The sequence below is a fragment of the Schistocerca cancellata genome, chromosome 8 (assembly GCF_023864275.1).
Source record: "Schistocerca cancellata isolate TAMUIC-IGC-003103 chromosome 8, iqSchCanc2.1, whole genome shotgun sequence".
Classification (NCBI taxonomy): domain Eukaryota; kingdom Metazoa; phylum Arthropoda; class Insecta; order Orthoptera; family Acrididae; genus Schistocerca; species Schistocerca cancellata.
In genome coordinates this window covers 418398103-418425847 of record NC_064633.1, presented here as the reverse complement: position 1 = coordinate 418425847, position 27745 = coordinate 418398103, and the positions used below count along the sequence as shown (strand labels likewise).

The 27745-nt window shown below is 37.5% G+C and overlaps 1 protein-coding gene across 1 annotated transcript in view; it reads right to left on the bottom strand.

The window, feature by feature from the left end:
* Nucleotides 1-27745, bottom strand: part of LOC126094446 (putative helicase MOV-10) — a 474995-nt gene that overhangs the window by 386002 nt on the left and 61248 nt on the right. Inside the window, exon 3 of the mRNA XM_049908818.1 lies at nt 8922-9138. Coding sequence (XP_049764775.1) covers nt 8922-9138 — 217 coding nt within the window. The remainder of the gene's footprint in view (nt 1-8921; nt 9139-27745) is intronic.

Sequence of the window (27745 nt, the reverse complement as noted above, 5' to 3'; positions counted from 1 at the left end):
CAAAGCCTGAGTCCATTGTTCTGACCTGAGGTGTATCAAACAGCCATTGTGGCGAGACTAACATCTCATGTGACGTGGGTGTAGTACACGGATTGTAGTCAGCAAGAGAAAATCCAGTCGTGGGAGACATGATGAATACATCCAGAGAGTTCATTTGAGCTTCCAAGTCCATGAGGAACACGATGAGTGGATAAGTCATGGTGATGAATATTCATTTGTAGCACAATGAACTGGCATGGGAGACACGAAATGTACTTGAAATTTGTAATGTGGTCACCAATGTGGGAATGTGATGGGTTACTATCCCAAAATCAAACACTTCCACTTTATATTTAGATATAGATGTATATTTAAATATAAACATCTACTTGTGTATGTACAACAAGTCACATAAAAAGACTGAATCATTTAAAACTTTTCATCCAAAGAACTCACAAGCGGAGAGAGAGTCCTCATTTGTGGGTTGATGTTTATATCAACGCCAGACCAGCAATAATTATTAGCATTTATAGACATTTGGAAAAATCTGGAAGATCATACCTTAATATATGGTTATAACAATTACATTTTAATATATTTCATTACAACACTTAATTAAGGTCAGTGAGGTCTAACAATAAAGTAAATATTCAAATGCTGAAACATATCTGTCTAGGTGAAAGCAGAAAAACTCATTTTATGAAAGCTGTATCTGTAACATTTGTCGAGTTTTGAAAAAGCGCTCCTCAATTTGGAAGGAAAGACAACATTCAAATTAAAGAGCCATTTTCCCCTTTATATAACATATTTACATTACTACAGTATATCGTTAGTTAAAGATTTCACGTGGTCTAAACTTTCAATGCCAATTATGGTCACATTAATACAAATTTCTGGGATCTGTTGATATACACTCCTGGAAATTGAAATAAGAACACCGTGAATTCATTGTCCCAGGAAGGGGAAACTTTATTGACACATTCCTGGGATCACATACATCACATGATCACACTGACAGAACCACAGGCACATAGACACAGGCAACAGAGCATGCACAATGTCGGCACTAGTACAGTGTATATCCACCTTTCGCAGCAATGCAGGCTGCTATTCTCCCATGGAGACGATCGTAGAGATGCTGGATGTAGTCCTGTGGAATGGCTTGCCATGCCATTTCCACCTGGCGCCTCAGTTGGACCAGCGTTCGTGCTGGACGTGCAGACCGCGTGAGACGACGCTTCATCCAGTCCCAAACATGCTCAATGGGGGACAGATCCGGAGATCTTGCTGGCCAGGGTAGTTGACTTACACCTTCTAGAGCACGTTGGGTGGCACGGGATACATGCGGACGTGCATTGTCCTGTTGGAACAGCAAGTTCCCTTGCCGGTCTAGGAATGGTAGAACGATGGTTCGATGACGGTTTGGATGTACCGTGCACTATTCAGTGTCCCCTCGACGATCACCAGTGGTGTACGGCCAGTGTAGGAGATCGCTCCCCACACCATGATGGCGGGTGTTGGCCCTGTGTGCCTCGGTCGTATGCAGTCCTGATTGTGGTGCTCACCTGCACGGCGCCAAACACGCATACGACCATCATTGGCACCAAGGCAGAAGCGACTCTCATCGCTGAAGACGAGACGTCTCCATTCGTCCCTCCATTCACGCCTGTCGCGACAGGCATCAAATACAGGGAGCAAAAGACTATTTACAAATTGTACAGATACCAGACAGCAGTTATAAAGAGTCCAGGGGCATGGAAAGGAAGCAGTGGCTGGGAAGGGAGTGACACAGGATTGTAGCCTATCCCCAATGTTATTCAACCTGTATATTGAGCAAGCAGTAAAGGAAATAAAAGAAAAATTTGGAACAGGGATTAAAATCTATGGAGCAGAAATAAAAACTTTGAAGTTTGCCAGTGACATTGTAATTTTGACAGAGACAGCAAAGTACCTGGAAGAGAAGTTGAACAGAACGGCAGTGTCTTGAAAGGGTTATGTAAAATGAACATCAACAAAAGCAAAATGAGAATAATGGAATTAAATCAGGTGATTCTGAGGAAATTAGATTAGGAAATGAGACACTTAAAGTAGTAGATGAGTTTTGCCATTTGGGGAGCAAAATAACTGATGATGGCCGAGGTAGAGAGGATATAAAATGTAGACTGGCAATGGCAAGGAAAGCATTTCAGAAGAAGAGAAATTTGTTAACATCAAGTATAGATTTGAGTGTCAGGAAATCTTTTCTGAAAGTATTGGTATGGAGTGTAGCCATGTATGGAAGTGAAACATGGACGATAAGTAGTTTAGGCAAGAAGAGAATAGAAGCTTTCGAAATGTGGTTCTACAGAATAATGTTGAAGATTAGATGTGTAGATTATGTAACTAATGAGGAGGTACTGAATAGAATTGGGAGAAAGGAAATTTGTGGCACAAACCACTGATAAGATCTGAAGGATGTGATTAAAGATTCCACTTCATCCATCCTTTTGATGAGAGATGACAGGATGACAGTCGATATAGATGTAATCAGCAATAAATAAACCAACAGCTGTATTTTCATCTCTGATTTATTCCAGAGGCAACCGGATTCATCATTTCATTATGCTTCATCTGGTGCTCTAAGGCCACAAAGTGGCTAAGGAGGGGGAAGGGGGGGGGGGGGGCGGCAGGTATCAATTAGAGGCAAAATGGCAGCATCATTTTTACTCACAAGTTAAGACAGCTAATGCCACATAAACAAACATTTCTGCTTCTCAAACTACAATAGTTATCATGTCACATGTTTTAATGATCAGACAGTCGGTGAAGTATTTAAGTCACATAACACAAACTGAGCAAGGTCTGAGAGAGACAATAATAAGACAAACAAAAACTAGTCATAATCTTGAAGGTGACACAGTAACCATCTTCTAAGTAAAATTCTTTTGTTGTTTCTTTCCAGTCTGGGGGTCACACAAATAGTATCATCACTAGTTTCAACTTTTTATTAAATTCTTATCAGATGATGTGTTCAAAAAGAAAGAAGAAAAGCATGTAGTAAAATACTGATAGCATCTACAACTAACATGCATTTGCATACGTTACATAGTAACTCATGAAACAAATTCATACAATATTTCAGTAAAAGTACAATGTTCAATGTGAATATTTTCACAAATTAAATGAGTATGTAACTTTTGAACTGAGACACCATGGAGAGAAAACATGGAAATTGCCAAAATGTGTACAATTAACTCTAAATACCATTTTACTTTATATAAAAATTAGAGCATGAACTATTTGAAAGTTCCAATTTAATGTGTACAATCAAAACTCTAAAATATCAGGAAAGGTAATAAATGTCAACTTTGTATAAGTATTATACACAAGTATTTATATAGCTGCTGTGTTTTAAAACTGCCACTCTAGCAACCAACATAAAAACTGCCACCCTAGCAACCAACATACAACATTCAAAATTTAATCTCCAGATACCTAATTATGAGCTGCATCTAAGTGACCATTCAAGAACGACAAAATAATCATACCATACGAACAGTAATGAGCATTAATGTAAGACAGAAAATGGTGAGAAAAAGTGTTGGGGAAGTGGATGGAGTAGATGATGATAACTTACATAGACAGTGCCCAAGTAAGGAGATGTGAAGAATGGAGACCAGTAGATGTGAATAGCAGAATAGTGAAAAGCCTATCACACTGAATGTATCCACAAAATGTTACTGAATATTGATAGATGTATATTTTATCTGTGGCCGTCACAATGAATGTATCCACAAAATGGTACTGAATGTTGGTAGTTGTATATTTTATCTGTGGCTGTTTATTCTGAGTAGGAGCTAGACTGTGGCTATGTCAATAAAAATTTTGGGAAATACCTCCTTGTCGTGAAACAGAACAATTTTATACTGTTCTAAGTCCCCATTTTCTGTTTTATTTTTGTTGTAGCACTGGTAACATTGGAGTAAATGGTAATGAAAGGATGTATAGGACAGTACTTACAACAGAATCAGGAACGTGGACATGTGAGCACAGAGAAAAAGCACACGATTAATCGTGTAATAGAACCTAAAATAAATATTTTAGAATATATGAGTGTAGAGCATGGCCATTCTCAATATCCAGGCAGAATATAAAATGTAAAAATCATATCAGAGGATGTTCTAAGGAGTAAATACCAGTTCTTGTTGTATCGAATGTAGAGGCACGTAAAGGGTGGTACAGTTAAGAAGTAAACTGTCTACATAAGCTTTTGTTTTTTATGTGGCCTGCCATGAATTCCTCTCTTGTGCCAACCTCTTCATCAGCACTTGCACCCTACATCCTCAATTATTTGTTGTATATATTCCAATATCTGTCTTCCGCTGCTGTTTTTGCTCTCTATGGCTCCCTCTAGTATGACTGAAGTCATTCCCTGATGTCTTAATACATGTCCTTTTATCCTGTTCTTTCTTCATGTCACCATTTTCAATACGTTCCTTTCTTCACCGATTCTGAGAAGAACCTCTTCACTCCTTACCTTATCAGTCCACCTAATTTTAAACATTCTTCTGTAGCACCACATCTCAACACAACTGTCTTCTGTTCCAGTTTTCCTACAATCCATAATTAACTACCATACAGTGCCAGGCTCCAAATGCACATTCTCAGAAATTTGTTCCCCAAATTAAGGCCTCTGTTTGATACTGGTAGACTTCTTTTAGTCAGGAATGCTCTCATGCCTGTCCGGTATGCCTTTTATGTCCTCCTTCCTTCATCTGTCGTGAATTATTTTGCTTCCAAGGTAGCAGAATTGTGCACTTTGTGATAAGCAAATTTGACATTAAGTTTCTCACTAATCTCATTTCTGCTACTTCTCACTACTTTCATCTTTATTCAACTTACTCTCAATTTATATTCTGTGTTCATCTGACTGTTTCTTCCATTCAGAGATCTTCTAATTATTCCTCACTTTCAGTAAGGATAGCAATGTCATCAGTGAATCTTATCATTGATATTCTTCAACCGTGAAATTTCATCTCACCTTGAACTTTTATTTCTGCTGTTGCTTCTTCTGTGTACAGACTGAGCAGTTGGAGCGAAAAACTGAATCACTATCTTATCTTCTTTTTAAACTGAGCACTTTGTTCTCGGTCTTCGAACATCCGACACCGTCTTATGTTATCGAATGGTTTTTCTACAATGACAAATCCAACAAACGTGTCTTGATTTTTATTCTGTCTTGCTTATATTATCAAGCAGGACTGCCTCTCTGGTGATTTTATCTTCCCTAAAGCCAGACCAATTGCCATCTAGTGATTCCTCAATTTTCTTTTAGATTCTTTTGTATATTATTGTTGTCATCACCTTAGATGTGTGAGCTGTTAGGTTTACTGTGCAATATTTCTCGCACTTATCTGCTTTTGCTATCTTCTGAACTGAATGAATTATATTTTTCCAAAAATCTGATGGTATGTTGCCAGTCACACAGATTCTACACACCAGCTTAAATCGTCTTTCGTTTGCCTCTCCCTCTCCCCGCAATGATTTTAGAAATTCTAGTAGAATGTTATCTATCCCTTCTGCCTATTTACTCTCAAGTCTTCCAAAGTTTTTTATTTAAATTCTGACTGTAATACTGTGCTCTTTCTACCTATATGCTCTCCCTCTCCATGTTTGATACTGGAATTCCCACTGCACTCTTAATCTTGCCGCCCTTGCATTTAACTGCACATAAGGTTGTTTTGACTTTTCTGTGTGCTAAGTCAGTCCTTTCGAAAATCATTTCTTTTTTGATTTTGTCACATTTTTCATGGAGCCATTTCATCATGGCTCCCTTGTCCTTCCTATTCATTTCATTCCTGAGTGATTTATATTGCTATAATCCTGTCTGCACCTGAACGCTTTTGAACTCCCTTCTTTCACTGATGAATGTAAGTATTTCACTTGTTACCCAAGGTACTTTGCAGTTATCTCCCTTTGTGTCTGTCCAACATCCATGATTGCTCTTTTTAAAGATGTACACTTCTATTCAACTGAACTGCCTGCTGTGGTACTCCTAATTGCAGCAGCCTCATCTTTAGTGACCTTCAAGTGTGCCTCATCTTTCCTCAGTAATTTAACATACCATTTTCTTCCATACTGAGTCTTCCATATGATTCTCTTAAACTTCAATTTATTCTTCAGCATTACTCAATTGTAATCTGAGTCTGTATCTGCTCCTGGGTACACCTTACAATTCAGTATCTGTATGACCATGATGTAAACTGGCTGGAATCTTCCAGTGTCTCCAGGCCTTTTCCAAATATACCTCCTCCTCTTCCTGTGAATTCTGGGCAGTGCATTTGCCATTACTAACTGAAAATTATTGTGGAACTCAGTTACTTTCTTTCCTTACTCATTCCTACTACTAATCCCATGTTCTCCTGTAACTCTTGCTTCTATTCCTTCCTCTACAATACATTCCAATCCCCAATGTTTATTAGATTATTGATAAACTAGATGTACTTTTCATTCCAACTGATCCACAGTGAGGAGATCCTATAGGATGTAGAACAAGTCAGAAAAACAAGCATAAACAATAAATATTTACAATGAAAAAAAAAAAATGTGCCAATGTATCATCTACAGAACCCAAGTGAAAATGATTGTCATGGATATGGAGTGAGTAAAAAAATTTTTTAAACATATTTTCATTTAAACGGTAAGAAATACTAAACAGAAAAATCATTTTACACTCTTCTTTACAATGATTGCATTACTGCATTAATTTTGTACAGAAGTCAGGTTGTACTAATACTCACATATTTGATATCATTAGTAACACACATCCACACATCAGATTGTTCTACTAAAACATTCATCAATTGTGTAGGCCACCAATAAATCTTTTATGTTCATTATAAACTGAACTTTAATGGTCATTAAACATTTTATGTCTGCTGTCAAATTACTGCAAATGTGTATTCGTGAACACTTGGGGTTTTTGGACCAAATAAGTGTATTTAAATCATTGTGAAGGTTATTCTATTTTGAATATTGATTCCATGATCTGAGCTGTTGGTTTGAAAGAGAGATATATTTTAACAACAAATTTCATTAAGGAATAAATATATTGGGAAGCAGCAATTTATATCACTTGTTTCCTAAACAGGCTTCTGCAAGATGTTCCTGAATTCACACCACAAATAATTCTCATTACATGTCTTTGAACCAATAAAACTTTAGCTTCACTTGATGGGTTATCCCAAAAAATAATCCCATATGATATTTAAGCTTAGTATGCCAGCATTTTCATTTTTACGTTGCCAATGTCTGACAATATTCACATTGAAAGTAGAGATTGGTTTATGTGCTACAGCAGTTCTGTTCTGTGCTCCTCCCTGTTAAATTTACTATCTAGGCGTAATCTCTTATAAGTTCTGAACTGCATGTAGTGTGTTTTTTCAACATACAATGACAATGAATTGGTTAGGAGTCATTTATTAATGTCCGTGATAATTTCATTAACTGATCCTTCTAAGACTACACTTGATTTTCTATTAATTGCCATGTTTATATCATATGGAAATAAAACAAACTTGGCTTCTGCTAATTTTACCAATGAAAGCTCATTGACGTATACAAGGAAACGTAAGGGCCCTAAGATGGAACCTTGTGGAATACCACGTGTAATTAGTTCCCGGCTAGATGATACCTGATAGCTTAATACATCTCTCTTTCCTAATGACACCCTTTATTTCCTGAACCATTTGCAGCCTTTCCTGTTGCATCAAAATATATTGTGATTTACACAGTCAAATGTCTTTGACAGATTACAAAATATGCCAGTAGCCTGCAATTTAATAGTTAATGAATGAAGTATATTTTCACTGTATGTTCAGATAACCTTCTCAATATCTCAACACTTTAGAAATCTGTGTTGTGACTTTGAGAATATATTATTTCCTATCAGATGGTTAAGAAGCCAACTGTACATTCCCTTTTCTAAAATTTTTGAGAATGCTGGCAAAAGTGAAACTGGATGAATCTCTTTCTTTACATACTGCATTACCCTTTCAGTATACTCTCTACCTCTTCATCTTCTCATTGTGATATCGGTGTAGGTTTGCTGCCAAATCTGATGAGAACAACACTATCACCGAACTGTTCATAATAATTCACTCTCTGTCCGATCTTCCTATTCATAATGAATCCTTCTCCCATTATACCATTTTCTGCTGCCGTTGATATTACTCTATATTCAACTGACCAAAAATCCTTATCTTCTTTCCATTTCACTTCACTGACCAACACTATATCTAGACTCAGCATTTGCATTTGTCTTTTCAGATTTTCTAGCTTCCCTATCATGTTCAAACTTCTGACATTCCATGCTCCAACATATAGAATGTTATCCTTTCATTTCTCATGGCCACTTGTCCCTTGGGAGTCCTCTCCCACAGATCCAATGGGGGACTAACTTGAGATTATTTGCCAATGGAGAAATGATCACGGCACTTTTTCAATTACAGGCCACATGTCCTTTGAATACACTTTATATGTCTTCCTTTGCATCCTTCTGTCATTGATCATCACAGATTTTTCCACATTTTAGGGTAGTTTCCCACCTCAAGGACAAGAGAGCACCATGAACCTCTGCCTGCTCCTCTGCCCTCTTTGACAAGGCTGTGGGCAGACTTACATCAGCCTTCAGCCACCGTTGCTGATGATCTTTATTCAGAATTTAAGCAGTGGCTAGATTCAAACCTGGGACCATTGACATTTTGATTACTAGCCAAAGATGCTATAACCCCCCCAAAAACCAGGGGTCTTTTTATGTATTGTATGTGTATTCATCACATTCAGTTTCAATTAATAATACATAAAAATCTCTATTAATCAACCATGAAATGAGAATTTTTCAAGAGAGTAATTGCTTGTAAGAGATAAGAATAAAGACAATGAGATAAAGTGCTTGAATTTACCTGTTGTTGCGATACAGAGACCTCAACTTATGATCAACTTCAAGTATATGCTGATGCAACTCATACTCTGAGGAGAAAAGTTCTTTGCACAACAAACAATGTAATCCTTCTATATCTGGTGCCTTTTCTTCCTTAGTCTGAAAAGCAGACTGCCGATTCACTAGTATCTGTTGTCTGGGCTTTGCAAGAGTTTCATCAGGATGCTTCTTCAGTATTTCTAAGCAACAAAGAAGGAAAAGCTACATGATAAAATTTACATTTTCATCTTTAAGTTCACAGTTTATTTCTCACATAATGCTTTATCAAATCCATAATAAATCTAGTGTACACAGCATAGCAAGAAACTGAAGACAAAGTGTAATGTTGTGTACACAATGTAACATCTCCCCTCAAAATATTTCTGGCAGACGATATAGCTGTAAGGAGTATTGGTGTCAGATTATGATTAACAGAAAACATGCTTTCAATGAGGCTGTTTGCCAGTTATAAACACTGCTATTTTAATGAGTAGAAAGATGCAACTGGGTATGATCAGCTTTCGAGAATAAATTTTTGCTTTGCAGTTGAGTGTTTACTGATATGAAACTTATGGACAGATTAAAACTGTGTGCCAGACCAGGACTCAAAAGGTCCTGGGTTAGAGTCCTGATCCGCACATCATTTTAATCTGCCAGAAAATTTCATGATCAGCTTTATTTGTGAAGTACATATTTCGTCTCTGAGTCTTGATATTGAAAACAAGTAATACACAGAACTATTAAATGAAATTTGGTACAACAAGAGGCTTTCAAAGATGTACAGGTAGCAATAGGTTCCTACTAGCTAGCAAAACTATATTTCTATTGACAAAAATAATCTATTTTTGAAAATATTATGTAACTGGATAGATAAAAAACCTACCAACCAAGCAGCAGCAGGAGAACACACATATAGAAGTTATTATTCATACAAGCTTGCAGTGATATGGTTCCTTCTTCTGGCAGAAGGGTTGAAGGGTAAGGAAGAAGGGTGAAGGAAAAGGAATGGTGAGGTTTACGAAAAGAGGTAGAGTTTAGAAAAGTCACCCAGAACCCCATGTCATGGGGGACTTACCATATAGAAGGAGAAGGAAAAACTGATTTTTGGGGACTGCTTAGCTTCTCACTCTTATAACCTGTGAACAATGTTTTAACAGTAATCTCTGTCTTGCATATATCCTATTTTCCACCTTTAAGATCTCCGGTTTTCAAATCTTGTCAGGTGCAGTCCCTTCAAGGAAGGTGGATGACTACTGATCATGTGCCAGATACAGGATAATCAGTATAGTGCAATATAGTGTGTAAGTTTAGATGAGCTTTCCTACAGTTCATGTGATAAAAAACATGAAAGAGCAAGCTAATCTTTATTAAAAGGGTTTAAAGAAGTTACACAGCGGATTTTCCTTTTCTCACTACCTGTACATAGATATGTTAAGTGTGAGACATTATATACACGAACACTGGTCTTAGAAACTTGTTGCGTCATACTGTGACTGACCTACAGTTATTAAGTTGTGACAGGTTTTTGTCTGCTCTAAGAACATTTAATATGAACAAAATTCATTAACCAAGGAAAGGGAGGGAAATAGCTATGATCTTCTGTACAATGAAAGAGCTATCTTAGAAACTGTTTGTGTTAATTTCCAATGTGCATATACACGATTTCAGACTATTTCAGGCTATCACTATAGATGAAGGCAGGAGTAAAATTTGCAGTTGCGTGTATTTCAAGCAACAAATCTCAGAAAATCCAAATACATACAACAAAAGGTATTCACATTATCTGAATCACACAGGTTACATTTGGAATTTCTGTATTTATGATGGTGAGAGGTATGGCAGAATGAATCTGGTGAAAACACTGCTAGGGATTTATCTGCAAAGGGTTACACTATGTTTGCAAATATATTGTACATCAATCCAACAACTGTTTCAGGACTAGAAGTGGTTGAAACTGCTCTTGTGCAAATAAAAAAAAATCCTAATTTAGATCACAAAAACTTCAGTGAACAAATTTTTAGGTATAAACCTATTGGAAGGATAACCAGGATGTAGACATGCTACATATCAGACACACTGCAGAAACAACCACCTTTACTGATATGAGAGGCAAGGAGAAGTCAAAGCCAGACAGCATAATGGATTACAACAAAAATTAGTTGGGTGTTGATTAGTTTGACCAGCTGCTGTCATATGACACATTTCAACATCAAATATGTGAAATTCTGTAGAAAGTTACCTTTCCACATAAACTACTCAGCATATGACAACCATCTGTGGAGACTTTGATACGAGCAGAGCAATCTCAAATTACAGCCTGGTACATCACAACTCTCCAGACCGGGCGATCCCAAAGTCATGCCATGGGGCACCCGTTCCAAAGTCATGCCATGGGGCACCCACAAGCACTGGTTGAGTTGCCTGTGGACCAGGTTAAGTAGACTACCTTTCTCGTAGCCCCACTGCACTGTGTTCCCACCTTGTTATGAGCATTCACGAGCCATTTAGGCACCCCTATTGTGGGCAGTAAGTCAGGGCAGCACGGCTGTATAGTCTACAGGCCAGCACCTTGAACTCCCGCATGTCAACTTTTTACCGACAGCTACCCACCACTCGCAGTCACTGCTACAAACTATCTACTGGAAACTGTTCTCTTGGGGGGGGGGGGGGGGGGCTGAAACATAAGCAGGGAGGGAAAAAAGTATTGTATACAGTTTACTCTTAGAGTGATAAGAAACTGACTGGTACACACTGATGCAAAGATATAAGCTACAAGTGTAGTAAGTCCAAAGTCACACTTTGTACATAATAAGGCTTCAAAATATATCAAACAAAATCACTGTAGCATAAAAGGTCCCCAAAGATGATTACTGAACACAAGAAATGTCATGTGCTTCATCATTAAATATTGCTTCTATTTTGGCGACAGTGACATTGAAAACACTGACAAAACTTGTGCCACTAATTTGAATATTTTAGTGATTAAAATCAACTGTGGACATAATAGTTAATTAGAAGACAACAATATGAAATATGATAGATTGCTGCACAGTGCACAGAGGAGGTGTTGAGCGGCAGACAGGCACATTGAACGAAGATTGCTTCATATTATCTGCTATCAGACTAAATCCTTCATCAGATGTAGACAAGACACACACACAAACACACACATGTACATATGCATAACTCCCACAGGCCATTGTTGTCTCAGAGCACTAAGGACCGACTGCTGAGACAGTGGGCATACATTCCATGTGCGAAATTCCTGGGTGTCTGCATAGATAATAAACTGAGGTGATACCAGCATATTGATAAGTCAACCAAAAAAACTCATTTCTGCATGCTTTGCACTCAGAAATCTCTTTAACTACGTTGACCTACAGACAATATTGCTAGCATTCTTTCACTCAATTCACTCCTGTGTCATAATCCTCTAGGGCATTGCAGCTAAGGTGAAAACAGTGTTTCTTTTACAGAAGCATACAATATATGTAAAGTTGACAACTGAACACACTGCAGAAGCCTCACCAGGGACCTAGATGTTTCTTACACTTACAAGCTAATACATGTACTTCCTAATGGTATTTGTGGTTTATAGCACAAGTGAATATTGAATGAACTCAGCAATTCTCAATATCAATATTAGAAGTACAAATAATGTCCATATTGACTACACATCTCTCTCCACAGTTCAGGATGGTGTTTTACATCCTAGGGCAAGAATGTATAACAGGTTGCCTGTGGACAACAGATAGGAAATTGAAAATCCTAAATGATTTACACATAATGTAAAAGAATACCTCAATAGCTACTCCTCTGACAATATATCTAGAAACTTAAGACTCAATAATATAAGTTAGCTTGCGGCTTCTGATCCTGCAGCACCATAGGAGAGTATACCATTTGTTTGTGAATTATTTTTATGAGCTTCCAACTAGAAATGTCTTATTTAATGTCTTATTTTCATTTATGTTGGAACTTCATACTTTAATTTTTGAGTTTATTGTGCGTTTGTGAACCTAGTTTTGCTTTTTAATAACTGTCTCTAAATTGGATACAGACTATGATTGCTGTGTTTGGGCACAAGGTGTGATAATGACCCTTTGCTCACAGCTTCATGTGGTGCAAGCTTTGGTCATGCATCACTGTATCACTGTGAGGGGCTGGACATTAGGATCCAGGGGACATCTGGCTTGTCCCATGTATCCCCTGATTGATCCACAACTGTGGCCACCCCAGTAACTGCCCATGTTCAATTTGACATATCACCCATGGTTGAGTGGAAGGTTATTCCAAGATGTGGCAGGTAAGAAAAGACCTAAGAGGGGGCCGACCAAAAGCCCCCCCCCCCCCCCCCCCCCGCCCTGCCCCCTCTATCCCCAGGTTTCTCTGACAAACAGTTACAGGTGCTCTCTGTAGCCGATAAAGATTCTGAACCACGTGCAGTCCTACAGAAGGTGGGATTACTGGTACGTGGGAGCTCCAATTTTAGGTGTGCACGTCCTTAAGGATATGGCTGTGAATGGGAAGAAGAAGTCTAGTGTGCAGTCCGTGTGCATACTGAGGGGGAATCATACTGTATATGGAATGGATTCTTTCAGACATCATGAAGACCACTGGGTGCAGCAAACTGCTTGTGATGGCTCATGCCATTACTAACGATGTGTGTCATTTTGGATCAGAAGAGATTCACTCTGGTTTCCAGTTGCTATCTGAATTGATAATGACTGAAAGTATTGCCTGCAACATGAAGGCAGAGCTCACAAGCTGTAGCATCATTGACAGGACCAACTGCAGACCTTTGGTACAGAGATGAATGGAGGGTCTGATTCAGAGGCTCAGCTCACAATCTATAGCATTGTTGACAGGACTGAGTGCAGACCTTTGGTACAGAGGCAAGTGGAGGGTCTGATTCAGAGGCTCAGATGGTTCTGGAACCTTGTAGGCTGCAGATTCCTCAACCTGCACCATAGAGTGGTGGGGTATCGCATTCTGCTTAGTAGGCTACGGATCAATACAGACAAGAGGTGGGTACAAGTATGGTGGGAGATCTGTGAATTGGACTGAGTAGTTTTTTAGGTAAGAGGAACCTGAGAAAGAAAAAAAAGGGTTTCAGTCTCAAAGTGTAAAAGTCAAATAAAGGATGAGGATAGACCCAGGAACCATAAGTATTATAGATGTAAAACACTGACCTCAGATGTCTGTGATAGGACACCCTTCAAGTGATATCAAGTAACTTTAAAACTGCACTTTTATAGAACTGTTACAAAATGAACTTTCACGTAAATTGCAAATAATTGAAAGCCTCTTTCATTTCGGTCTAGCATGTTTTGTGCATTGCCTATACTATAAATATGGACGAGAACGAGCAATTAAAATTTACCACTTTCAGGCAAGCAAAACTATACTTTTAATTACTAGCACAATTTGTCAAAGAATAGGAAATTATAGATAAATGAAGGTTTGAGGAGATTTAGGTTTTGGACTGCAGCAGGTGCTGATTGGAGCAGTAGAATTATGTGATTTATAAACAAGTTGATGCATATGCAACAATTAATTTTTGAGTATCTTTGATTATGGAAAACATTGAACTTTTAATTTTTTCATTGTAGGAATTTATTTTCCAGTTCTGTTGAGCTGAAATTTTTACAAGCGGACTACACAGTGTGAGTAATTCATTTCAGACTGTTTTGTCATTGCTCATCTAAGTAATTTAAAGGCTCTTGTGGCGTGACTGAACTTCCATTTTTAAAATCAATGCAATAAATCCAAACTAAAATAAAACCCATCACCCCACAATCCTTACCAATGGAATCACAGCATGCATCCAGACCAGAGAGACCGTAATGTCATACTAATAAATGGGTTCATACTGTCAGATTCTTTGTAAATTTGACTTGATTTTGTAATCACTGCAATAACATCACATATCTTATCAACCCATAAAGTGTCATTTCATTTCCTTCACGTTTTTTGTCAGCTAGTGTATATGGTGCTAAAAGTATACTGGGGCAGTACACCTATATCTTCCTTAGTAAAGGAACATTTGGAAACAGTGCAACAATTCTGCTTCTCCTTTTCTACCCTCAAATTCAGTCCCTGTGTCATGCACGTGTGTGTGACCACTAATTTCAGTAGCACTAACTTCCTTCACATAGACCAGAATTTCTATGGATTTATGAGTGATATTTCAGTAATATTCTGTTACAGTAGTTATTAACAGGTTTACATATTGCCCCTTGACAGTACTGGAAGAAAAGAAATTGGGTAAGAGTTTCCCATGTCATCCTTCAATTTCTTCTTCTTGAACAGTGTCTAGCTTCCACATACTTCAACAAATCAGAAGAGCACTCCTATGCAAGAGATTGGTTCATTATTTGACCTGAGGAGGTGTTTGGGACGTACTATTATATGATACACTGTTTTAATCACTTTAGTGGGTATCCCATTCCATCTTGCAGAGTTTTGGTTTTTTAATGACGCTATAACATTTTCCACATTCTTCTGCTTTTTCCTAGCTCTGCAGCCCTTGATAGGCCTTGGCCCACTCTAGGACATCATTCCTTTCCTTCCTGCCCAATTTCTTGCATCTCCAATAATTTTTAGATTTTCTTGTATGTCAACCAGGTATCGAAGTCTTGGTCTTCGACTGCTTCTTCATCCCACTGGGTGTTTTAGCAGTGCTACTTTTGTTATGTTCTCACATGTCATACGAAAGACATGGCATCCCATTTTATGTAGTTTATTTTAGTGAACTTTTTCCATAGTCTAACTTATGAGGCATATTAACTACAGTGGTACACAAAGTTCATTCATTGGTTGAATAAGCTTATTTCTTTTTATGGTTTTATATGCTGTTTTAAAATCAACAAATGTATGATGCATTTCTATATTGTATTTCCTTGTTTCATCTGGAATTTTACTCAGGGTGGATATCTGGTCAGTAGTTGAATTGCTAGATCAAAAGCCTGCCTGTTATCTCCTGACTGCTTTTTCTGCAAAAGGTTTTACATGGGTACATCTACATCTATAGACAAGCTCTGCAAGCTACCTTAAGGTTCATTGCAGAGGGTACTTTGTACCACTACCAGTCATTTCCTTTCCTGTTCCACTTCCAAAAAGAGTGAGGGAAAAAAGTCTCTCTATGTGCCTCCATACGAGCCCTATTACTCTTATATTATCTTATCTTCACGGTCCTTATGCAAAATGTAAGCTGGTGGCAGTAGAATTGACCTGCAGTTAGATTCAAATGCTAGTTCTAGAGTTTACACAGTAGTATTTAACACAAAGAACGGCCTCTTACCTACAAGGATTTCCATTTGGGTTCACAAAGTGTCTCTGTAATACTCACATGTTGACTGTATCTACCAGCAACAATTCTAGCAGCCTGCCACTGAAAATCTAGCAGCCCACCACTGAATTGCTTCAATGTACACCTCTAATCTCTCACTGTGGGCTCTCAAACACTAGGGCAGTACTCAAGAATGGATCAGACTAATGTTCTATTCAAAGTCTCCTCTACAGGTGAACACTGTTTTCCTAAAATTGTCCCAATAACCACAAGTCAACCATTCACATTTATCACTACTGTCCATGTTTGCTCATTCAATATCATACCACTTTGTAACATTATGCCTAGATATTTAATTGACATGGGTGTGTCAAGCACCATACTACTAATACTGCATCTGAAGATTATGGGATTGCTTTTCCTACACATCTGCATTAGCTTACACTTTAGAGCAAGCTAGAAATAATCATTTACATGTGTAGAGAATAAGAGCAGTCCTACAACAGTTCCTTGGGGCATTCCTGGTGATACCCTTGTCTCTCATGAACACTCACCATCCAGGATAATGTACTGGGTTCTATTAATTAAAAGTCTTCAAGCCACTTACTTACATATGTGGGAACCTATACTACATGTTTGTACCTTCATTAACAGGCTGCAGTGGAGCACTGTCTAAAATACTTTCTGGAAATCTGGGAATGTAGGACCTGTCTGTTGCCCTTTATCCATGGTTCCCATGATATCAAGTGAGAAAAGGGTTAAGCTGAGTTTCACATGAGTGATGGTTTTGACATCTGTGCTGATTTGTGGACAGAAGCTTTTCTCTCTCAAGGAAATTTATTATATACAAATGAGGATATGTTACAGATTCTGCAGCAAACCAATGTTAAGAATATTTGACTGTAACTTTGTGGGCCCATTCTTTTATCCTCCTTATATACATGAGTCAACTGTGTTTTTCCAGTAGCTTGGGACTTTGCACCGGGCAAGAGATTCGCCATAAATGCAAGCTAAGTAAAAGGCCAATATCATAGGGTATCCTTTTTAAAACCAAACCGAGATTTCATCTGGAGCTGGCAATGTATTTGTTTTCATCTCTTTCAGTTGCTATGGCAGGGAAGCCTATTACTGTAACTTTCACAAGGGAGTCTGTGTGACAGTCAAATGATGGCATATTTATAAGATCCTCCTCCACCAACGATTTCTTAAACTTGACATTTAAAACTTCAGCTTTCCTTCTGCTGTCTTCTATTGCCACACCATATTAGTCAACAAGTGACTGCCTAGAATATCTTTTGCTAAGGTATGACAGTGGTAGTTATTGTATCCTTCATGCATCGATCTTCTCAGACACACAAGAATTTCTACTATCTTTTGCCTGCTGTCATTTTCATGGTCTATTTGAACCAAGACTGCAACAACCTCTGCTTCCTCAGCATTTCCCAAATTTTGGTATTACACCATAGTGGATTTTTTCTGTCCTTAGCCGACTCGCTCAGCACATACTTCTCCAGAGCATAATTTACAATCTGTTTAAACTTTGTCAGTAATTACTCTACATCTATCATATTGGAACTAAATGATATCCATTCATTGTCTAAGTAGGTTGCTCACAACTGAGTATCTGCTCTTCCCAGAAAAATACTCTCCTAGCCTTCTTGATGGATTTATTAATTTCAGTACTGATCATTGCTATGATGAGATAATGATCATTAATCCATGTCTCTATACTGACACTGTCAATAAGGTCAAGCTTGCTTGTAACTAAAAATTCTAAAATATTTGCATTCAGTGTGGGTTGTCCAACTAGCTGCCCAAGGTAGTTTCAAGAAAACATATTCAAAAGTTATTGACAAGACTGCCTGTCTGTACCACATGAAAAGAACTCATAGCTGTCCCAGTCTTTACTCGGCAGGTCAAAGTCACCTCCACCTAATACTGCATGATCTGGGTATTTCTACACTACATGTTTTCTGGGAACTGTCTTGAGCAGCTAGTTGAACAACCCACATGCAATTTAAATGTTTTAGAATTTGTAGCTACAAGCAGGCTTGACCTTACTGACAGTGTCTGTATAGAGACATGGCTTAGTAATCATGATGTCATCATAGCAAAGATCGTTACTGAAGTTAATAAATCCATGAAGAAGGCTAGGAGAGTATTTTTTCAAGGAAGAGCAGATAAGCAGTCGTTAGCATCCTACTTAGGCAATGAATGGACATCGTTTAGTTCCAATATGACAAATGTAGAGGAATTACTGACAAAAGTTTAAACAGATTGTAAGTTATGCTCTGGAGAAGTATGTGCTGAGCGAATGGACAGTAAAAACATCCAATAATTAACTTGAGGTCACCTAGACCTGTTACATGAATCATAATAATTGTACTATCACACTCAAATTTAACCTCAATAGAGATGTGGCAAGATGGTGCCAGTAGTATTGTGTGGTAATAGGATGCTCCAGTCTTCGTGCAGAAAGTGTAAAAAACATGTAGTCAAAGGAATTCAGTGTATTAAGTGCAACTTTTGGTTACTCAAGAAATGCACAAACATGTGTCTGAAACTTATAAATGACGATATTCAGTGGACATGCCTCAGAAGTATAAGTTGAAATACGGCAAATGTTATCCTGGCTGACGCCCACAATTGAAATACGGCTAAGACACAAGTTGAAAATATGCTCACTATTTTTTATTTACTTAAATGTGCCATATTTCGTGACAGTACCTTTTCCATTAAACGTTTACACGGCGATATAGTCTTGGCTTCAGTTGTCTAAGTATGATTCCACAATGCATCTTTGTTGGTTGCAGAATTGACGTTGTTCAATGTGTTTCTCTCATTTTGGTGTTTCAAATACAGTTTCTTCAAATGTAGTTTCTTCTTTTTAGTTAATACAAAAATAATAGTAACATACTTCAAAATTATTTTTGACGGCGACCTTCACAATGTTCTTCCGTCAACACCATGGTCAACACACCCCAAGAGTTAGCTGCCAACTAAGTACAGTCAAAGACGACTCCAACGTCAAAGATGTTTTACACCACACACAATCTTCCAGTTGTAATCAGTCTCTTTGCTATTCTTCGATACATTTTCTAATAGTAATCAATATGCTTTTACTCTCAAAAACAGAAGTAAATTAACATATAATAAGACAAATTATAATAAATCCTGACAAAAATATAAGAAAACATTTACAATTCGGTATCGACAAATACGGTAAAAAAATAACGTCTCCCAGATCCATTACAAAGTGATGGAAATGCACAATTAACCTCCACACTAATTTCTAAAGACAAAATTATTCGTGTTCTTCAAAGTGACATTGATGCTCTAAAAGCAGGACAGACGTTGGTGAAGCAAGAAAATATTGCACTGAAATATGAAAAATGTTGTGTATGTAAAAAAACTCCACTATTAAAAGGACCTACATCAGCAAATACGGGAAGTGATACAACTGACAAACCACGAAAAAATTCAGCTGCCATTACGAAAGGAAAAGAAACTGAAGATACAGAATGTGATGTCAACCCTGAGCGGTCCATTCAGCATGTTGTTGGGCCCATCTGTATGGTACTGCATGAAGCCGTGGTTGCCAGGATGAACCGCACCATGGATGTCGGGAGTGAAGTTGTGCATCATGAACTACAAAACGAGGAATAGGAATGATTTTGACAGAGAAATTCATAAAACAGCTATGTATCATAAAAGTGTACTATACCAACTCAAAATCCTCTACAGTGCTCTCCCCAAAGAACTAAAAATAATACCAGAACTGTACATATTTAAAAGAGAATTAAAAAACATGGTATTGAGCAATAGTTTTTACAGTATTGAAGAGTTTATGAATCATTGACAATAAAAGCGCAGTTAATATTTCCCTGACCTAATAAATATGTGTAATTGCTCACATATAAATACTTGCTGTTTCTATGAAAGTGTGAAACAGTGTTAATGTAAGAATGGAAATAATCTTTGATGTGAGAATTACTAGATTTTTGTTATTGGTATGTTGTTATCCTACTTGTATATTTTTATATTAATGTTTTTATAGTTCTATTAAAATTGTAATGTCTAAGTGACAAGTAAATTCAGTTATAAATTTTCATGTACATGTATTTTAAATTGTAACGTTTATTGACAAGTCCTATGTCATTTTGATGATGTACTACTAGGACGCTCATACATTGAGTTGAATTGAAGCCTATTGCGCAAGTTTTTGAGTCGTAACACGACATCCTGTGGCTGCACAAAAAGCATTATTCAACATGGTGTTGTTGTCAGGGTTCCTCCGAGCCATAATCTATAGGTAGCGGTCATCCACTGCAGTAGAAGCCCTTGGGTGGTCTGAGCGAGGCATGTCATTGACAGTTTCTGTCTCTCTGTATCTCCTCCATGTCCGAACAACATCGCTTTGGTTCACTCTGAGACACCTGGACGCTTCCCTTGTTGAGAGCCCTTCGTGGTACAAAGTAACAATGCGGACGTGATTGAACCACAGTATTGACCATCTAGGCATGGTTGAACTACAGACAACACGAGCCATGTATCTCCTTCCTGGTGGAATGACTGGAACTGATCAGCTGTTGGACTCCCTCCATCGAATAGGCGCTGCTCATGTACGGTTGTTTACATCTTCGGGCAGGTTTAGAGACATCTCTGAACAGTCAAACGATTGTGTCTGTGATATAATATCCACAGTCACAGGAGTTCTGGGAACTGGGGTGATGCAAAACTTTTTTTGATGTGTGTATATGTGGACCAGCATAACATACAAAAATAATAAGACTGGAAGTGAATTCTTTATTATAGGTGACTCACTGTTGAAAAACATAGTCACTCTAAACACTGAAATCGACGTTCAGCCAGGCATCAGGATGCATCAAATTGCACACAGACCTACAAGAGAGAACTCAGGAGATAAGCGTAACAGAAATCTAAAAGGTGTTTTTATCCATGTGGGAACAAATTCGCTTTGAAACAACAGCAAGGAAGAAATTGTAGACCACACAAGGAACCTCATTCAAATGGCCAGAAGACTCTACTCGAATTCCAGGCATTGTGTACAGGAGATCGGTGAGTGACAGCTATGTGCAGAGAATAAATGGCAAAATTAATTAACAGTGCAATAAACTAGGGGTTGTTTTCATTGATTCCAACAAATTTCGAAGTGCAAACTGTTTTTCCAAAGATGGTCTACATGTGAATAGGTTGGGCTCAAAAATGTTCAGTAAGATATTCACAGATACTTGCCAGGTCATAAAAAATAAGGGAAACTGATAAGTAGTGATGGGGGTGAAAAAAGTTGTGTAGCATTAAGAAAGACAAAACTAAACCATTATCTGGGAAAAAATGTGCTAAAGCTCATAACTAATAGTGAAAGTAGATATGTTTTGCACTGGAATATAAATGGTTTAAACACTGATGCTTCAAACAATAAAAGCTCCAAATTAGACGAAGTGGAAATCATTCTGTCAGAATGTGCAAATATTAGAGTTGTTTGTTTAAATGAGCACTGGTTTACTGAGGACACAATTAATATTTTAAACAAAATAGGGAACTTCAGATTAGCAAGTAGCTTTTGATGAAGAAACAAGTCATGTGGAGGCTCGCGTATACTTCTACATAGTGATATAAATTATGAGACCAGAAACTGTTTTAATTATTTAAATGAAGAATGTATGTTTGAGAGCAGTTGGGTACGAATAGTGGACTCACTAGCAAATGTTATAATAATATCTATATACAGAATTCCAGGGACATCTATAATAGAACTATTCTCATATAAGCTTCAAAGTATGCTAGAACACCTTTGCAGAGGAGGGGGGGGGGGGAATTAATAATAATAATAATAATAATTAAAAATTGGAATAGCTGCTGATTTTAATACTGGTATCACATGTGATAGTAGCTACACTTCAAAAGGAGCAATCAGCAACCTGTATTGACAATATTCTAACTATGAAGATATGTATACATTTTGTCTAGACCTAGGTATTTCAGATCACTGTGCATTGTTCATTGAGCTGCCACAGACAGACAGGAACATTTCACATGTGAAAATCATATCAGCAGGACCTTTAGCAAAGAAAACTTGCTAACATTTAGTGAGAAGCTACATGAGAAAACATGGCCTTTGGATCATTGTAACTCAAGTGATGAGAACTTAGAGAAATTCCTGAATAGTTTTTTTGGTGTCTTTAATGAAACATTTCCACCTAGACTTTTCAGCAATAAAATAACAAATAAATTACAGTGGATTACCCAGGGCATAAAAATTTCCAGTGTAAGGAACAGGCAACTGCACAGAGAACTACAATACAAAAAAGATATTGATTTCATTAAATTTGTTAGACTCTATAAAACCACATTTAAATGAGTTGTCAAGGCAGCAAAACAACTGACAAACGACAGGTTAATTTTAAATCGTAAAACTAAGACAAAGTCTGTGTGGTCAGTCATTAAATCTGAGTTAGGTGTTAAAGCCTGTAAACAAGACATTTCAAATATTGACTTTGAGGGAAATACTATTGTAAGTCCAACTCAAATACCAAAGTACTTTAATGAATTGTTTATAAATGTAGCAAAGTCTGATGTAGATGTAACAGATTAACCACTTTCTAAGTGTCACCTCTCAAATAGGTTGCAGTGGTGACCTAAGAGAAGCTTTAGATATTCTGAAACTTAACGTCCCACAATGTTTTAATGATATAAATGTAACACCCATAACTGTTAATGAAATAAAAAAAATAATTCACTCATTGAAAAGTAAAGGATCTTCAGGTATAGATAACATCTCTAATAAACTGTTGAAAGCCTGCAGTAATGATGTAAGTGTAGTACTTGCTCACATTTGCAACACGTCTCTTTATGAAGGAGTTGTTCCAGAGAGAATGAAATATGCCATTGTGAGACCTCTTTTCAAGTCTGGCGATGCTACCGATGTAAAAAATTATTGTCCTGTCTCTCTCTTAACAACATTTTCAAAGGTTCTTGAAAAGGCAGTGTATAACAGGATTGTGGCACATCTTGATAAACTTAATATTATTAACCACAGGCAGTTTGGTTTTCAAAATGGGGTTTCCACAGTGCGTGCCATATATTCACTCACAAATGATGTCTTGGAGTCTATTAATAGTAAGAAGTCACCAGTTGGTGTCTTCTGTGATATTTCCAAGGCCTTTGACTGTGTAAACCACAAGATACTCTTGGAGAAGGCCTATCATTACGGAATCAAAGGGCCTATAGGTAACTGGCTAAAATCATATCTTCAAGACAGGAAACAAAAGGTGGTTCTACATGGCTGTAACAAAGGATCTCCTAATCTAGTGGATTCTGAATGGGGCAAAATTCAGCATGGAGTTCCCCAGGGATCTGTCCTTGGACCCTTGCTGTTTTTAATATATGTTAATGATTTACCCCTGTCCATTAGTAAAAATTGTGAATTCACAATGTTTGCTGATGATACAAGCATTGTCGTAGATGGTCAGTCTACTGCAGATCTGGAGACTGATGTTAATGATATACTCGGAGAAGTTACAGCTTGGTTTTCAATTAATTCTCTTTCAGTTAATATTAAAAAAACTAATTTTATACAGTTCCACACAAAAAATAAAACTCTAGAAAGTATAGTAATTACTCATGACAACCAGGAACTAGAACAGGTGCAATCCACTAAATTCCTAGGGGTTCACATTGACAGTAGGCTCAACTGGGAACAGCATGTGTCCCTTACTCTAAAAAGGCTTTCATCAGCAACTTTTGCTCTAAGAATAATTACTCATTTTGGGGACATCAACATTTTAAAATTGTCTTACTTTGGGTACTTTCACTCATTAATGAGTTACGGAATAATATTCTGGGGTAATTCACCAGCCTCAAAAAAAATCTTAACTGCTCAGAAGAGAGCAGTCAGAATCATGTGTGGGGTTCCTCCACGAACCTCATGTAGAAAACTTTTTATACAGTTAGGTATTCTGACCACAACATGTCAGTACATATACTCTCTGATGAATGTAGTTAATAAAGACTGTGCTCAGTATGAAACAAATTGTTCATACCATAACTACAATACAAGAGGTAAAGATGATCTACATGTTGAACTAAAAAATTTAACACTTGTACAGAAGGGAGTAAAGTATGCTGCTATAAAGACTTTTAATGCATTGCCTAATTATATTAAATGTACAATAGAAAATGAAACGCTGTTCAAAGGTATGTTAAAAAAATACCTGCTCGACCATCCACTGTACTCGTTAGATGAATTCTTTTCCAAAAGTAATGCCCTCCCTTAATAATAGATGTATTTAGTGTCTTAGTTATTAGATGGATGATACAATATTATGTTAATGCTATAGTGTTAATGTTATAGTTATAATGTTATATTGAGAATTGCTGTACTAGTTTAATGACAGCTTGGAAATGAGAAAAAGTGATACTTATAATATCTATATCATTGAATTATATTACTATTCTGCAGCATTAATTGTATTTGTACAATTGTATTGACACGTTCCACATCCAGGCAAATCACTCGCATGTACGGATCTATGGAACACGCATACCAAATAAAAATAAAAATAAAATAAAATCACAACAAAGTAAATCCCTTTGGCCTAGGTGAAAACTCTGAAAACTTTACAAAATTCTTGAAAGTTTCTGTGGAGGATGTAGAAAATGCTATTCTTACATTAAGAAACAAAAAATCTGTAGGTTGGAATGGAATACCCACCCAAGTTATTAAAGTGGTACACAATAAAATTGCAAACCCACTAGCTCAAATAACAAATCAATGTTTTGAAGGGGGCTGTTTCCCAGAGGTACTGAAATATGCTGAAGTCAAACCACTCTTCAAGAAGAGATCAAGAGAGATCATAGGAAATTATGATCCTATCTCAATTCTCCCAGTCATATTTAAATATTTGAGAAACTTGCTGTTGCACAAATCCAAAACTCCATTGCAAAATAGTCTGTTATTCGAAACAATCAATTAGTTTTTCAGCAGGGGAAAAACACCATAGATGCAGTGAACAGTTTCATTGAGAAAATAAGTACATCATTAGACACAAGAAATAAGTTGGCAGGAATTTTCTGTGACCTCACAAAGGCATCTGATTCTGTAAACCATGCGTTGCTTGTTTACAAACTTCAAAAGTATGGCATTAGCAGCAGTGCCCTACAATGGCTTAGATCCTACTTATCAAACAGAAAGCAAAGAGTTAGTATCTCTTCAAATGGTGCATATTATTTTTTTGACTGGAATATCTCAGGGTGTTCCACAAGGCTCCATATTAGGACCTGTCCCATTTCTCTTCTATGTTAATGACTTATCATTAAATATCAGCTCCCTATCAGTTCTGTTCACTGATGATACTTCTGTCTTAGTTGGAGATCAGGATTCAGAAAAAATTCCCAAATTTGTGATCAATACCCTCAGTACCTTAGCTGGTTCCACCTAAATGGGTTAAATCTAAACATATCTAAGGCTCACATGATGCAGTTCAAAACCAAACAGTCAAAATGTGAGCAGAATAAGATTGTACACAACAACCTAGATATAAAAGAAGTTGACTCAGTCAGATTCTTAGGTTTAAATGTAGATAAAAACTTGAGTTGGCAGGCAGACATTGAACACCTAGAAAACAAACTCAGCAGCTTTGCATTTGAATTGCAAATATTATCAACTTCAGCTGACGTGGACACACGAAAAGTAGCATAAACAAGCTACTCTGAATCCATTATTAGGTATGGTATTGTTTTTTTGGGATAACTTGACAAACACATTGCAGATACTAAAAATACAGAAAAAAGTCATTTGAAATATGTTCACTGCAAATCACAAAGAACCATGTCAACAATTATTCAGAAAACTTAAAATATTAACTTTGCCATCCTTATAGATATATGAGATTATTATATTTTTGTACACCAGACATGAATTATTTGAGGGAAACCATTTTTTCCATTCACATGATACTAGAAACAAAGAAAATTTTATGCTCCCCAGGCACCGCCTCAGACTGTATGCTCAGGGACCTCCTCGAAACGTGGGAATGAAAATTTGTAATAAATTAAAAGGGAACAAGTTGATGCAGATGAATTTAGGGTCCACTTAAAAGAAAGCCATATGAGTTACTAGCACTGAAGTGTTACTACTCAGCGGATGAATTCATGCAGGACAAACTGGAATTTTGAGCTGGATACAATATGTTACATATTCCAAGAAATATCCTTATAGTGTTATTATTTATTTAGTGCTATCATTTATTAATGTAAAAATCATTTTAACTGTATTATAGATTTTTGACATGTCTCCTGTATGCAAACCAAATGGATTGCAGCAAAAGTACATCATGAGATGAATAAAACACAATTCACAATATTTTTGTCAGCTGCCATGTACTACTACCCCTCTTATGGCATCTAATCAGTCCTTTCTATACACATTCCATGCTTCACAAAATATTTTATAGCTTTGTGTTTTGGTTTTCAACCAGCTCTCAGTTCTGAGAATACTTTGAGCGTGACAATATCACACGAGGGCAGTAGATTTAGAGCTTTGTTACAAACACTTTGATAATTTGCTGTTAAAATTTTGACAGTAAAAGTGTCATTACTCTGTGCATGGTCAGATTTCACTCTCTGCATATAGACTGGTAATTGTTCATCACAGGACCTCAAACTAACACCTAGTCTAAGAAACCCACATGTGCATTTCACAAGTACTTTGCTACCTGATTATCTACTTCCTTTATTAACCCATCCCTGGCCTATCTAGGAAAGCCCTACAATTCTTCTTCCTGTAATCCAAATTCAGAAATTTGCATCATATAATCAATGGAGCCTTTGGATTAGACCTTCCACTCGGCTCCAAACCAAAGAATCCTGGGCAATTCTGGGAATGATGCTGCCAATTGTGAGCTCTGCTTGCACCCCATGAGTGAGGACAGCAGTCTTCACCACCTCCACCAGCAGCTCGTATGAACTGAAGATGACCTCAGAAGCGAAGCAACATATGTCATTGGCACTGATGTGAGCCATAATTTGGAGGCATCTGAACTCTGCTTGCTCGATAGCCACAAGCAGGGCATCTTCCGAATCTCAGATGAGGGCTGCCAGTAGACATATGATTTCTTTCCACTTCTGATAACAAGCAAATGCTGCCCCCCTGTGCCTGCTTAGGCCCAGCCAAAGCAGTACCTGCCTGTCCACCCACAGGGTGAATGTGTGAGGCCATACAGTCAGCCTTCACATTGACTCTCCATCTCGAGTGATGCAAATCCATTACCATCTGCCACTCACCCTGCAATGAAGACAGATGCCCCATGACAAGGCACACTGCAAGGTGCATCTGCAGCAGAGCCCATGAGCGAAACAAGTGACACCTTAAGTGTCCCATTCAACGTACCAGATTCTGCACCACAACAACACCCCAAAGGTAGTTGACCATGGCCAAAAGCATTCTCACCTGTTCGAAAACTGTGGCCAGCCCCTGCTTTGTCTTCACAAAGGAT